This window comes from Nannobrachium achirus (genome assembly GCF_963921795.1).
Source record: "Nannobrachium achirus genome assembly, chromosome: 2".
In the NCBI taxonomy this organism is placed as follows: Eukaryota; Metazoa; Chordata; class Actinopteri; order Myctophiformes; family Myctophidae; genus Nannobrachium; species Nannobrachium achirus.
The window spans coordinates 29,948,140-29,961,893 of NC_137811.1; the positions used below are offsets into that span (position 1 = coordinate 29,948,140).

At 42.2% G+C, this 13,754-nt stretch overlaps 1 protein-coding gene across 1 annotated transcript; it reads right to left on the reverse strand.

The window, feature by feature from the left end:
* Positions 1 to 443: 443 nt before the first annotated feature.
* On the reverse strand, positions 444 to 13,216 carry tomm40 (translocase of outer mitochondrial membrane 40 homolog (yeast)). Its single transcript, XM_080738564.1, has 10 exons — positions 13,133 to 13,216; positions 10,609 to 10,829; positions 7,651 to 7,718; positions 6,369 to 6,461; positions 5,289 to 5,390; positions 4,756 to 4,861; positions 3,602 to 3,724; positions 1,376 to 1,452; positions 1,057 to 1,159; positions 444 to 952 (listed from the first exon to the last, which is right to left on the reverse strand). The coding sequence occupies exons 2-10, from the start codon at positions 10,826 to 10,828 to the stop codon at positions 813 to 815; spliced, it is 1,032 nt and encodes a 343-aa protein (XP_080594690.1). The 5' UTR covers position 10,829; positions 13,133 to 13,216; the 3' UTR covers positions 444 to 812.
* Between the last annotated feature and the right edge of the window lie 538 nt (positions 13,217 to 13,754).

Sequence of the window (13,754 nt, forward strand, 5' to 3'; positions counted from 1 at the left end):
GAAAACATTTAAATTATTTACATCCCAATCAATCATCATGGCATCTTCCCTTCTGTCAATTCCACGTATAACTGGACAGGTTAAGCTATTGGTATGGATGTGCTTAAATATCTCACTTTACTGAATTCATAGAAAAATACTAATGCTGCTCCTGCTCATATTTCAACTCTAATCATGCATTTACTTTAAATCTTAGTTTGAGTTACTTTCCACTACATGGGAATTACATTAAATCATTGTCTACTTTGAGCTGTATTTTCCAAAGTGTTTGAAGTAAGTTGAACATACAGGTTAGAATACCATTTTTCGAAATAATGTAACCATAAATTCAGGCTCTACAAACCAGGCTTTTATTTTTTGATATCCTACTGTCCAGGTATGGCAGCATTATCAATGTCTCTAACGTCTTTCGTTTTGTTTAAACAACCACAAACATCCAGTAATTACAAAAGTAATCATTTATTTTCAATCCATGATATATCAAGTCTAACAACTTGTTTTGATTTAACACGATTAAACATCACGCATGCATCGCCTGATGCTCTCTGTCTCACGTCACTCTAGCCTCTGGGGTTTTGCCCCATACACCGTTGAGGAAATACACATTTGTGCTACAGTATGTAGGCATGGCTTGGCCAGTCCTGGCTCCTTGGGTAGTTCTTTCTCTCGCTCTCTCTGTCCCTGAAGTCACAGTAAGTTATAAGAGAGTCTCTGAATCTGGTTTAGAAAAGAATTAAGTCCAGGTCCCTGCGTGTCTCTGTGCCTGTCCAAGCAGAGGCCTGTGTGCTGGCTCTTGATGGCCAGTTGCCCCTCTAGCCGATGGTAACGCCAAAGCCACACTGGAACTTGTTCTTGCGGTGGTTGAGGAAGGCCCCCAGGGCCAGTGTGAGGGGCAGAGGCAATAGTTTCTTTTCTAAGGTTGCTCCTACAACCCAGTTACTGTCAAGTGTACCTACAGGACAGAAAAGTAAAGACTGTAAACGCACGGGAAACTGGTGAATAATACAACAACAAAAATCTCAACGAAGTGTAATGTGTGTAGTAGTATTAGTTTACCTTTAAAAACAAGGTCGGCTTTGGGAAGGTCCAGTTGGTAGCCAAACGATGTTGTGGTGTCTTGCATTCTCGTGCTGGCCTCAAATTCAACCCCTACTTGCAGCTAGAAGACATTACGTGTTCATATGAATTATAGAATCAAAAAACGTAACTGCACTCAGAAAATATAAATACACATCATTGTAATTTGGGATAAGTTCAGTTCACACCTCCCTGTTTTCAAAAGAAGACGTCATTCCCTTGGGACAGATGTGATAATGAACAGTAAGCTCAAGACAACCATAGCAGAATGATAGCAAGCTGTAACAAAGCTACCTACCTGGTCGTTGGCTTTGTGGTAGTATGTAGCATGAGCTCCGGCTCCACCAAGAGTTAATGTAGCAACATAATTATCACCTGGGAGGGAAGATCCGTTCACACGGCAAAAACATAATAATTAAAAACAGCCAATGGCACCATGTTAGTGATATAGAATATGCATTTTTGTGTTCGATATTTATTCCAATTAATTGCTGTAAACAGGGGTCTCCATGTCTCTGAAGCGCTTTAGTAAACACAAGAGCGTTTCAGGTCAGGATACCAATTGTATCCAATTCATACAGGTCATTATTTAGAAGTGATGAAACAGTATAAAAGTATAACAGTTGTAAAATAATAAAATATAAAATTGAAGCGGATAAATCTTTGTGGGGTTCTCTATCCTGAACGAATAACATTGATATCCTGACCTGAAAATATATTCTATTGGGAGCTGGAGAGAGGTGTGCATGCTTTAGTCAGTGCGTTCATCCGTCCGTCACACTGTAATGCTGATTTTGTACCGATTAAGTCAAGAAGGAACTAAACCATCAAAGGACAGGTGAATGTCTGAAAATAAATCAAAAAGGTGTTTGGTCTTACTGGGGGTGGTGACAATGTTTGTAATTTGGTCTCATCAGATTATGTGACATTCCCTCGCTGCAGCAGTAAGTAGGTCGCAGGCTCGATGTGATTTATAGGCGAGGGATTTTTCCATTATGAAAACTTAAAGGAGCTATGGTCAACATTTTCTTGAAAAACGGATGCTAAAATAAAAATAATGTTTCGAAAATATTTTATAAAAAAATAAGCTTCATATATGCGTTTCTATTAAAAATGACCACAAAAGGCGTAAAATAATGATAAAATAATCATTTTGGCCATTGTCAGACCAACACTTTGTTTACATTCTAGTCTATTCTTTGATAGTGTTAGACAAGGATTATTTTTTTATAAAATATTTTCGAAACATTTTTATTTTAGCATCCGTTTTTCAAGAAAAAGTTGACTATAGCTCCTTTAAATTTGACTAAAGCGATAAACAAGATATTGTCTTCCTAAATATCTTCCTCTCTGGGGTTCACTTTCCACACCTTGAAACGTTGTTAGTTATGTTTACGATCTGTTTCCCCGTTTCAACTATCCTCTTAAGTACCATGCATAGTAGTACTTAAGGACCGCAGGAATACACAAGAAACGGAGGGGGAGAGTGATTTAATCCGTTTCCTCCGGCCGTCCGGACGTAATTGATTGTCTCCGTAACCTTACGGACAACACTCAACCCGACGGATAAAAACCGATAAGAACGTACGTACACATGAACTACCCGTGGCGAACTTGTGTCAACCGTGGGGGCAGTAGAGGGAGAAATGTTTCGTCTTTTTTTCTTGTATCCATTTCGTAGGAGGAAGTAAAAAAACAAACAAAAAAATCACAAGTACACGCTGAACAGTGAACAGGCCGGACGCAGACCTGCATGTCAGCCTAATCAGCGCTCTCTACCAGCTGAGCTCTCTCGAATGCGTCTCTCTCCACTCCCGTGCACGCGATTTTTGCGGTTTTGGGTCGGTTTGGGTGGCTACCGTGGCTCATTAACTGTCGGCGGCGCCCCCCCTTGAGATTGCGCAGCCTCTAGGCGGTCGCAACGGCTCCAGTCCTTTTTATATTATACCCAGACAGCACAGTGACTAGCGCCGATGGTTAGTGTCGTTCAATCCGAGTGTATCCTCCAAGGGTGTCTATAAACCTCTCTGTCAACAATGTAGGCGCTATGTATGTAGCATGTAGCATTTGCTCATTGGGAAGATGCATTTGGGTGCCATCTAGTGGATATAGTATGTACATATAGGCTTTATTGAACCCTGTAACACAGAGACCGTACGGTACTATGAATGTCAACGCAATTACCGTACGTACTGTCTCGCCCCCAAACGTACACAAAATCAACCATACGTAACTATAAATGGCCCTTTAGCGGTGCAACAAAAAAAAAATCATTATTACGGATGGACAGACGAGGACAGGACGATGTCATAGTCCCCCCTCCACTTTTGTGGTGGGGGCCACTAGTCCTCGTCATCATTAGAATATACAGGACAAACGGGATCCTACTTGGCCTTTTGTAGACGTTAATTTGCATTGTAAATATGTTCTACAGTCCAACAGTGAGAATGCTAAAGGTAATCCTTCCTCACCCTATAAAAACACATTTTACATGTTTACGGTGAGGGTGTGTAGCAGATCTTACCCGTGTACCTGCCCATGAGGGAGGTGACGGCTCCTTCCTCCCCAGGTCTCCTGTGGTAGACCAGCTCACCACCCAGAGCCAGTGACGGTGTGATGGACTGGAGGTAGTGGGCCACCAAAATACCTGCAAGGAACGCAGCCATTTGTCTTTGACTTCATTCCATGACTAAACATTCAATACATTGTGGTGTGTTTGCTTGTGCTAAATATACACATGATTTGTTTTCAACTATATTTTGTCTCTTTTGCTTTCATGTTTGGTTTCTCTCGCTTTCTCATGTGAATACTGAGTAATTAGCCTTGGAACCTAGCCTTCCCAAACCTAGCCGTGTTCAGGAGCCTAGCTCCTGATTCCATAGCCTGTGACTGCTTGATGTACATACAAATACACCCCCTGTCACCCCTTGATGCTGGGTGCCAAGCAGGGAGGCACTGGGTACCACTTGTATAGTCTTTGGTATGACTTAATAGCCTAGTTCCAGAACCTGAATCGCCAGCCACGCACCTTGAAGAGGCTTTCCTCGGTTGAAAATCCGTAAGGCAAATCAGCATTGCTTCAACTCGATGATGTCGGGGCTTGTGAGCAGCGTGGGTGGGGTTTTCCCAGAACTCATGTGCGATTCCAAGTAACCCAGCGCCGCCGCCAGACCGTATCGCACACTCCCAAACATAAACATTGCGTCGCCCGCTGCGGTAACATGCGATCGTATCGATCTCGCTATGAAACATCAGTAGCAGACAGTTTGTAGCGCTCCTATTCTGCCTGTCTGGCTGGCAAGCCACAGGCTAGCCAGCCACATAACGCCAATAACAACTACGTCATCTGCTTTGCTACTGTTGTGATTGGTCAGGCGGTGAACCAATCATAGAAGACCGCCTCTTTGGCAACGCCCATCCCAAAAACTGCTGCAGATGGAAGCGATTTCAGACTGAATAATGGAGTGAAACGAAATGTCAATTCAGGCTGAGTGTCAGGCTAATGACTTAAGGGATTGAACCCCGACCTCCCAGTATCAGGACAGACACTAACAACAAGACCACTGAGCTGTTCAACTATGTTTTGTCCTTTACACCCATGATTGGTTTCTCTCACTCTCTCATACTCTACCAACTTTTTACATTTGTGAACCAATGGCATATTAAACATAACCTTACCAGAGCCGACGAGGATATCTGGGTTCCCGAGCGTTACAGCAGAAGTAAAGTCCTGCCCGCGGTACTCCATGTCACACTGCCAGTTCACAAACTTATTCTGCTGAGTCTGCAACATGCAAGCACAAACACCCCCCCCCCCCATTTAGATTATGTACATGTGCAACATGCTCTATGAAAGAGTGTCACAAACTGACAAAAGGCACACACATCCAGTCCTGCTGGGCTGGGTGCTGGTCGATCACAAATTCAACATTAAATAACAAGATCTGCACGCCAGTATGTTGCTTCCTCAGTCCTTTACCACAGAGAAGGGGGGGGGGGGGGGGGGGACACACACAATGGGAGCAGCATTCTGGTGTGCAGATTTTATTGTTATTTTAACATGCTATATGAAACACAAACATATGCTTAGAATTGTTTGCATACTGTATTTCTTCTTCATATCACATGAAAATGTATCTTAACTAGCAGAATGTGACATTGAGATAACGAAAAGGTAATAAAAAGCCAACATATATCAGTGGTCTGGGTACCTGCATGACTAATTTGGAGCGCACAGCGGAGGTGAGCTGGTGGATGATCTGTGCGTTCAGACTGCCGGTGTTGTCCATATCTCCAACCATAACTGGGAACGACTGAGGGGAAACAAGCATGGAAGGTGTAAACCAGGGGTCAGAAAGTAATACATTATTTTTTTCCTTGTTTTTTCTTTATTGGATAGTAAAACAATCAAATCAAAACATATTTATACAGCACATTTAAAACAGCAGAAGTTGACCAAAGTGTTGTACAGAGTTGAGACATACAGAGCATCAAGTGCGCCCATCGGCGCACAGACGAATATGTAATACATCATTAAAAACACACTGGAGGATCAAGTGCAATTAAAGGCCAAAGAGAATAGGTGGATTTTCAGTAAAGATCTGAAAATCTCAATGATCTGAGCAGCTCGGATGGGGAGAGGCCAATTGTTCCAGAGCGCTGGGGCCGCGGCAACAAAGGCACGGTCACCTGGCATAGTCCCTTTGTTAGAGTTAAGAACGGTTAGTAACGACCTGTCTGAGACGTCGTCTTCTGTCATTCAGTAATATTTACTAGCAACAGAGTCAGACCTCGGAGCCCTGGCTGGGGTGTATGGCTGCAGGAGCCAAGCCAGGTACAGCAGGGCTAGCCCATTTAGCGCATATGTGATTGAAAATGTTAGAACGTATATATATTCTCAAGGACTGACAGATCTCCATATATGGCGATTCATTTATTCGTGAGTTACTTGAAGGGGAAAATTCAAATGGTAAGACGGAATTCATTTTCAAGTGTGACTTGTGTCAGGGCAACCACACAATTTCCCAGAATTGTACACTTTCTAGTCTCAAAATAATCTGGCGGGCCAGGTATCATTTCTGGTTGGAGGCTTCAGGTCCGCGGGCCGCCAGTTGCCAACCCCTGGTGTAAACTCTAATATTTGTGACTTTTTTTGTCACTTTTTCTCAGGTTCCATTGCTTTCAGGTGTTTTTTTTTTTTATATTTTTTCTTTCTTTTTTTTTTTTTAAGAAAAATAAAAATCATGGGAATGAGGAGTTTTAAGGAGTGCTAAATGGACAGGTGGACCTACCTCTCCGGGTCCAGTCTGCTTGCTGCCTACGTAGGTGGAACCAAACCGATAGCCAGAATCCCCCAGGGTACTGAGGGTAACTGTGTGACAGATCTGTAAAGAAACAAGACACACAGGTATGTTCAGCTGTAATCATAACATTTACATTGGAACTGTGTACACCAAAGTAGAGATTAAGCCAGATGAAAAGGATCATGTAATGATTTACTGATCCTTTACCCCCCCCCCCCCCCTCTCTCTCTATTGTCTGTGGTAGAAATTAAGTTCAAACAGTGTAAACAACTATAGCACTGTTGCATAAAGGGACGACTGATTACCGGATCCAATAGTTTGAATTTGTATAATTATCTGAATGAATATTTTGAATCCTCTATGTTTGTGGGAGACGTTTAAAATCCAAGCTCTAACTTGGAAAAAAGAACTCCACACAGTCGAGGGCAACATAAAGGCTGTTCACCTCACACAGGTGCACACAACGATAGGCCAGGGCACATGTACGGCACACACCCAAGTAAGTAAAGCATCCTAATGTATGTAATGTATTGTATTGTTAACCCACTCACTTGTCAATGCATACTCAAGTTACAACGCTCACTTGATAACGTAACTGTCCTCCTTCCCTCTTGTGCTATAGCTCTTTTGTCCATCCCTCCTCCAATTCACACGCATACAGTATGAGATTCAAGCGATTGTTGGGAAGAGTAATATACATCCAAAACAATAAACTATGCGTTTGTTTCATAAAATACCTACACAAAATGTCCTGAAGTAGCAGTCTGCTCTTGATGGTGCCAGATTAAATTAACAATTTAAATCAGATCTAAAGAAAAGAATCCCCACGAAAAAAAAAAAAATTAAAGAAATTAAACCATGATTAACCATCTACAGTAGTTACTCCATTCAGTAACATTCGGTTTGGGCTGTAATAATCTAAGCATATTTCAGTGTTTTGCCACTTAACAGTTATGTTTATTCACTACACGTCCCTTACATTGAGGCACTGTTCCTCTCTCTCTCTCAATTGAAGCTGGGCTCACACTGACTGCATCAATGGGGATGAACAGGCATGGTGGATGTCCCCCTGGCCCTGATCCCTGACTTGAAAACCTTGCTAATACTGCCACCTAGTGGTTATTATACGTTTCATCACTTAATACACTGACTGGAGACACAACAGTTGAACAACCTACAGTATACTATTACCTACCTATCTGGAAATTCTAACCCTACATTTCGGTATGCCGTGCAACGCAAGAGCAAGAGAACTGGATCCATCACTGACCTGGAAGTGGTTACTCAGACCCTTGTTGACCACTAACCGTACCCCTTCCATCTGCATAGGGAAGACCTCTGGAAAGGAGAACAGAGCAAAATGGGACACTTCTTTTTAAGAAGGGGAACTTCTGGATTTTAAGATGACACCAATAACATACAGTATTTATACATTTATACAGGTTTGTTTTTCTGACAAAAACCGACACAGATCAAACAGTGGATTTATATTGCATACATTTGCATTCAGCTTCAAAGCTACATCTAAAGGACATGACATTGTGTTTTTCTCATATTTTTGTGAGAGAGAGTTTTTGTTCCTGTAATAGTATCATTAAACATATTTTTCCATATGTAACTTGCAATACTTGTGTTTTTAAGGTATAGGCTGTTAACAACTTTACACATGCATTGTCCAAATGAAAGTGATGTCTGATTAAGTGAGTGTTGAGCAAGGCCAAAATTATAATCTTGACAAGGATTTTCCAAGTTACTTCTCAAAATTAAGTGGACTTTCTGAAAAGAGATCAGCTTAGTGGCCTTGTGGTTAGAGTGTACGCCCTGAGACTGGGAGGTCGGGTTTCAATCCCCGGCCAGGTCATACCAAAGACTGTAAAAATGGGACCCAATGCCTCTCTGCTTGGCACTCATCATCAAAGGTAGGATTGGGAGGGTTTATCATCATTAATGATTCCCGAGTGCAGCTCTCCACTCCAAGAGATGGATCAAAGGCAGAGAACAAATTTCACTTACAGCAATGTATGTGACAATAAAGATAATTATTATTATTATCAGCGAGTGCACTTGAGAACCATGTTGACAGAGATTGCCAAACTAATGAAACTCGCACTAACTGTCCCTGTACGGCAAGTAACAACCTAGAGTTCAGAGTGGTCTTTTTTTAAGACCTGTAGTGTCTTAAAATCAATATGCAGTCCACAATGGAGCAAGTAATTGAACTATCACACAAATGTAACACGACTCACAAAATATGAACCTGGCATATTAATTCATCAAGTGTAAATGTAGCTCTCCACCACACCTTCGATGGAAGTCAATGGTGTTGTTGACATTGCACAGGATAATACCACGGCGGGTGGCCACTGGCCAGTAATTATTTCATGCGCACGCAAAGAGTAAAACCAAGCTCAAGCAGTGCTCAGGGTGGCCCCTCAAATGCCTGAGAACAGTCTGAGTTATATTCTCCTGAATACCACTTTAGGTTATTATCTAATGTTTTTTGCTGTCAACTAAATGTTGTGTCTGATTTATTTTATTTTTAATTTTTTTGTTTGTTTTTTCCTTTGGGGTGGGTGGGTGGGTGGGTTTCAGTTTCTCTTTTTCCTTGTCTGTTTTGGTGTTTGTCTTTATTTTCATATGATCCAAAAGGGTAAACTGATTCATTATCCTTTGACTACTGTAACCTGCAAGATACCCTCAATAAAACTATGTTAAAATGGCAAAAACAAACTAGTCATTTAGCCGTGTGTGCGAGCGTGCGAGTGACATCATTAAAATGTACCATTTTATCATTTGAAAATGATGATTATTATTATGATGATGAAATGTTGTATTGCTTTGTGGATGCACAAGGCTGGTATGTACATCCTACAGTAGCCAACTCAAACAGAAACAACATGTTTTTTGTTGAAATAGACATTTCACCCACTTTTTAGTTCTGTAAACCTGTGATGAGACTCATCAGCAGTCTAATAAAGTGCTGTGAACATGTTTGTCGGTGTAGTTATGATTCAAGGACCAGGTCACCTCTGGGACAACCAGATCTTATTTTATTGTTGTGTGGGACACGATCAACACAATCCTGAGTTATTTTTTGTGTTCAATCTGTGTTTTTAGATATTTTAGTATTTCAGCCGATTTCAGCATGCTACAACTGGTCATATGATGCAAAATTCATCATATGACCAGTTGTAGCATGCTGAAATACTAACATATCTAAAAACACAGATTGAACACAAAACATAATTCAGGATTGTGTTGATCGTGTCCCACACAAGAATAAAATAAGATCTGGTTGTCCCAGAGGTGACCTGGTCCTTTAATGGAACTACAAGCTTAGACTACCTTTTAGTACCATAATGTGACATATGTGTTCTGTGTTAGCATGTGTAGTGATGCGCGGGAGCGGGAATTGAACGCCACTCTCCCACTTTCCAGTCCAACACACAAACCACTGTGCCAATAGAGCTGAGCTTGATTGGCAGGGCTGTTGCAGGTCGGTTTATTGGCTGAGGCTACACATGAATCAGAGTGGAGAGAGAGCACATCACAGAGTTGCGTGGATGCATTGTGGCCATCAGAGAAAGCGTACATCAGAGAAAGATTAAATAGATTTGGTCTTGGGTCTCGGGCTGATAAATTGTAGAACATTGTTGGGTTGGGGCCAGGCTCGAACACCACAGTGTTCGGGCTAGGGCTAGAGTTTTTGTGGCCCATACCAGTCCCATACATGGCTCTAGTAGTGGTATCAGTAGACCACAGGACAAACTTAGGAACAGCATTGCATTTCCACTTTAGCTATGGTTAGGGACTATCTTTGCTATGGCAATTCGCAAAATAGCGAATATACATAGGGATGCTAGTCTGACAACATGAACATGCTAGTGTCTACTTGCCATAATGAACTGCAGAATCCGATCCAGCGATCGAACGGCCTACTAGGGGACTGGAAAAGGCTGAGCATCTGATGAAAGAACTAGTCTCGCAGAGGCTTGCAGGTTAAGAACGAACCTACGTCAGAGCCCAGTGATCGAGCTCCATTTCACATACAATACTGGTCTTTTAGCCTGCATAAGCTTTGTTTGGCATTTTTGTATCGTGGTCACACTTGGCCAATGAGGGATATTATGTATGTGGAGCCAAAATGAAGTTTAAAGTGAAAATCAATAGCAATATTCTTCAACATTCCAGGTACACTTGTCCAGAGCAACTTACAACAACATCTAACCTTTACATTTGCGATGGCACTCCTCATACGCGCCCGGGTTTGGAAGAGGGGATTCAGCATCTGTAGGCTGGCCTGAGCCAGGTGTTGGAGGGACCGCTGAAACCGGAGGCATGGTGAAGCCTGGAGGGACGGACATGAGACCTGGTGCCCCCTGGCCGCCCCCGGACGCAGCAGGGGCTGGGGCCGCACTCGGGGCGCTGGCAGCCAACACACTGCCCATACTTGGAGAGGACAAGGCAGGAAAAGGAGAGGATTAAAACACTTTATAAGACCTGGAACGCATCTGTGTCACTTTTACACTATTTAAAAATAGCAGATATACCAGTAAGACTCCCTAATCGGGAGATAAGCGACCGTTGGTCGCTTATCTCCACAAATAGGCCAAAAGTTTGTTTTACCAATTATCAAGACATACGGGCAGTTGACAGTTTGCCATGGTTACTCATTGAAGTTGAATCTCCATATATGGAGATAACCTACGCATCACACTAAGTCTGACCTCACCAGCCCATATTTGGGCATGAGCAACTTATGTCTCCATATATGGAGATATGATGACATCACACAGTCCTCAGCCGATGATGTGGTGTGATGTCATACAATACACAAACGAGCCCTACAGTATAAAGGGGCAATTCTTGCCAGGAAAGAAGCATTTCTTCGACTCAGACCTTATCGCCAGGGTTGGCTTATAGCAGCTGTCGGTAGGACAATATGGATTCTGTTAGTGTGGATCTCCTAACAGGGCATCATCTGGGATACAATCCCTTTTATGCCCATATATGGAGATCCCTAACAGAATCCCTTTCATGCCCATATATGGAGATCCCTAACAGAATCCCTTTTATGCCCATATATGGAGATCCCTAACAGCATCCCTTTTATGCCCATATATGGAGATCACTAACAGCTAACAGAATCCCTTTTATGCCCATATATGGAGATCCCTAACAGAATCCCTTTTATGCCCATATATGGAGATCCCTAACAGAATCCCTTTTATGCCCATATATGGAGATCCCTAACAGAATCCCTTTTATGCCCATATATGGAGATCCCTAACAGAATCCCTTGTATGCCCATATATGGAGATCCCTAACAGAATCCCTTTTATGCCCATATATGGAGATCCCTAACAGAATCCCTTTTATGCCCATATATTATGGAGAAATCCCTGCTCTGAGTATCTGACATCAGTGTGATGTCACCTGTTTATGCCCATATATGGAGATCCCTGCTCTGCGTATCTGGTTGCTATGGTAAACAGTTGGTTGCTAGGGTAAAAAAACATGGTTGCTATGGTAAACAGTTGGTTGCTAGGGTAAACAGTTGGTTGCTAGGGTAAAACCATAGTTGCTAAGGTGGTTGCTAACGTACACTAACAGACCAGCAACAACAGACTGTTGCCACAGCAACGTACACAAAGGTTTGTGTACACATGTGGTGTGATGTCATACTGATGCGGAGATATGAGCAGGGCAAAGGTGTGACGTGTGACGTGTGACCGACGGACGGACGGACGGACGGCCGGTGGAGGTTTTCATAGTAAACTGCTCCCTGACGGTCGCAACAAGCTCATAGCGCAGCACCGAGTGCCGTACTATAAGCTTGTAGATCTGCCAGATTTAAAAAATAATAATGAAATATTTAAAATGAATGTTGGTGCAAATCTTTGAATATATATTTTTAAGGCTAACATTTGTAACTCAAATCTCTGTTTGGTTCCTGATATATATTTTGAGATGTATACATATAATTCTGGGGGTCCTTAACATGAAAAAGCTTTGAGAACCACCGATATTATAGCAACATATAAAGAAAAACTGTTTAGAAGACATTTGTAGAATCGCCCTCAGGTCTTAAAGGGTGAATTGGATGTATTGGGGCTGCATATCTAAAACGGTCAAGGTCATCTAAAAGCCAGCACTAATGACACAAATGAACCTGCGGAGGTGGCTGGCACAGGTGATTGGTGCCTGTCCGACACTGCTGTGCTCGTGCCAACGTTACCGTACCTGGTGGTTGCACATGAGACATGACATGAGTGATATCAACGCTAGCTAACTTAACTTATCTGCCACTAAGGATTCTTAATCTCACCCCTAATCAGTCAGTGAGAATAGCATGACTCTTATCGTAATTGTATTTAAAGGCCCTACTTTGCAAGAGCAGGTCCTGGTCCTGATCACAGCGCCTCAAACCGGTTCAGACAGTTGTCCACAATGTTCTGTCATTCAACTGAAGAGGGCACGTGTATGATGTGTGCAGCAGTCTGTAACCCAACAAGGGAGCTGTCTAGCAAGTATCAATTTAGCCTGCAGTAGCTAATGCAAGCTTAGCATGAAGGGCTAATTCGGCTAGCTAGCTTGCTAACTGGAGGCGACCATGCATGAGTTCAATTCACTGTCAAAACTTCACCAATAATTGACGGGTAAAACAACTACCGGGCCCATAGCGACTCAACCTCGGCACACATTTATACAACCACGGTTCTATTGTTATAGTTTATATTGTATATACTCACGCTGATGTTCGTGCCCGGAGGTAATTCAATACCCGGCAACCAACCAAGTTCACAGCAACGTCTGTGCGTGACAGCCTTTTACGTTTCTTCTGTCCGCCAAGGCGACCGTGTTCGAGACGTAGCTGCGATTGGCTACTGTACACGTCACTCAAGTCAAGGTCTCCGCCTACTGCTTCCGGTATTTTGCACACAGTAAAAAGTACTCAAATGGTTTAAACAAAAGTATATGCACAATGTCCCATTTCAAGTTTTCAACACAGGTCAGACTCGCTGTAAAAAAGAAGAAAAAACTTTTGAAAATAGCAGCTCTACAAGCTCACAACATAGCATGATGCCATGCATTAATTTGTGACTCGTGAGCTTGTAGATCTGCCATTTTCAAATTGACAAAATGTATAGATGGTTGAAGCGGTTAATGTATGTTTTGTAATAATATTCAATATACTAAGTAACTAGTAAAGTTTTCAAATAAATGTAGTGGAATAAAAGTACAATATTGGGATCCAACATGTAGTCTGTGGAGTAGAAGTATCGGAAACTGAAAACACTCCAGTAAAGTACAAATACCTTTTACAAATACCTTTTACTCAAGTACTAACAGTACTTGAGTAAATGTAATTAG

Excerpts from the sequence above, each read along its gene's own strand:
- tomm40 (XM_080738564.1), bottom strand. The coding sequence starts at position 10,828 with ATGGGCAGTGTGTTGGCTGCCAGCGCCCCGAGTGCGGCCCCAGCCCCT. Across the intron at positions 3,725-4,755 it reads AGATATCCTCGTCGGCTCTG|GTATTTTGGTGGCCCACTAC; the intron begins GTAAGGTTATGT and ends CGTTCCTTGCAG. Across the intron at positions 1,160-1,375 it reads ACCACAAAGCCAACGACCAG|CTGCAAGTAGGGGTTGAATT; the intron begins GTAGGTAGCTTT and ends AATGTCTTCTAG.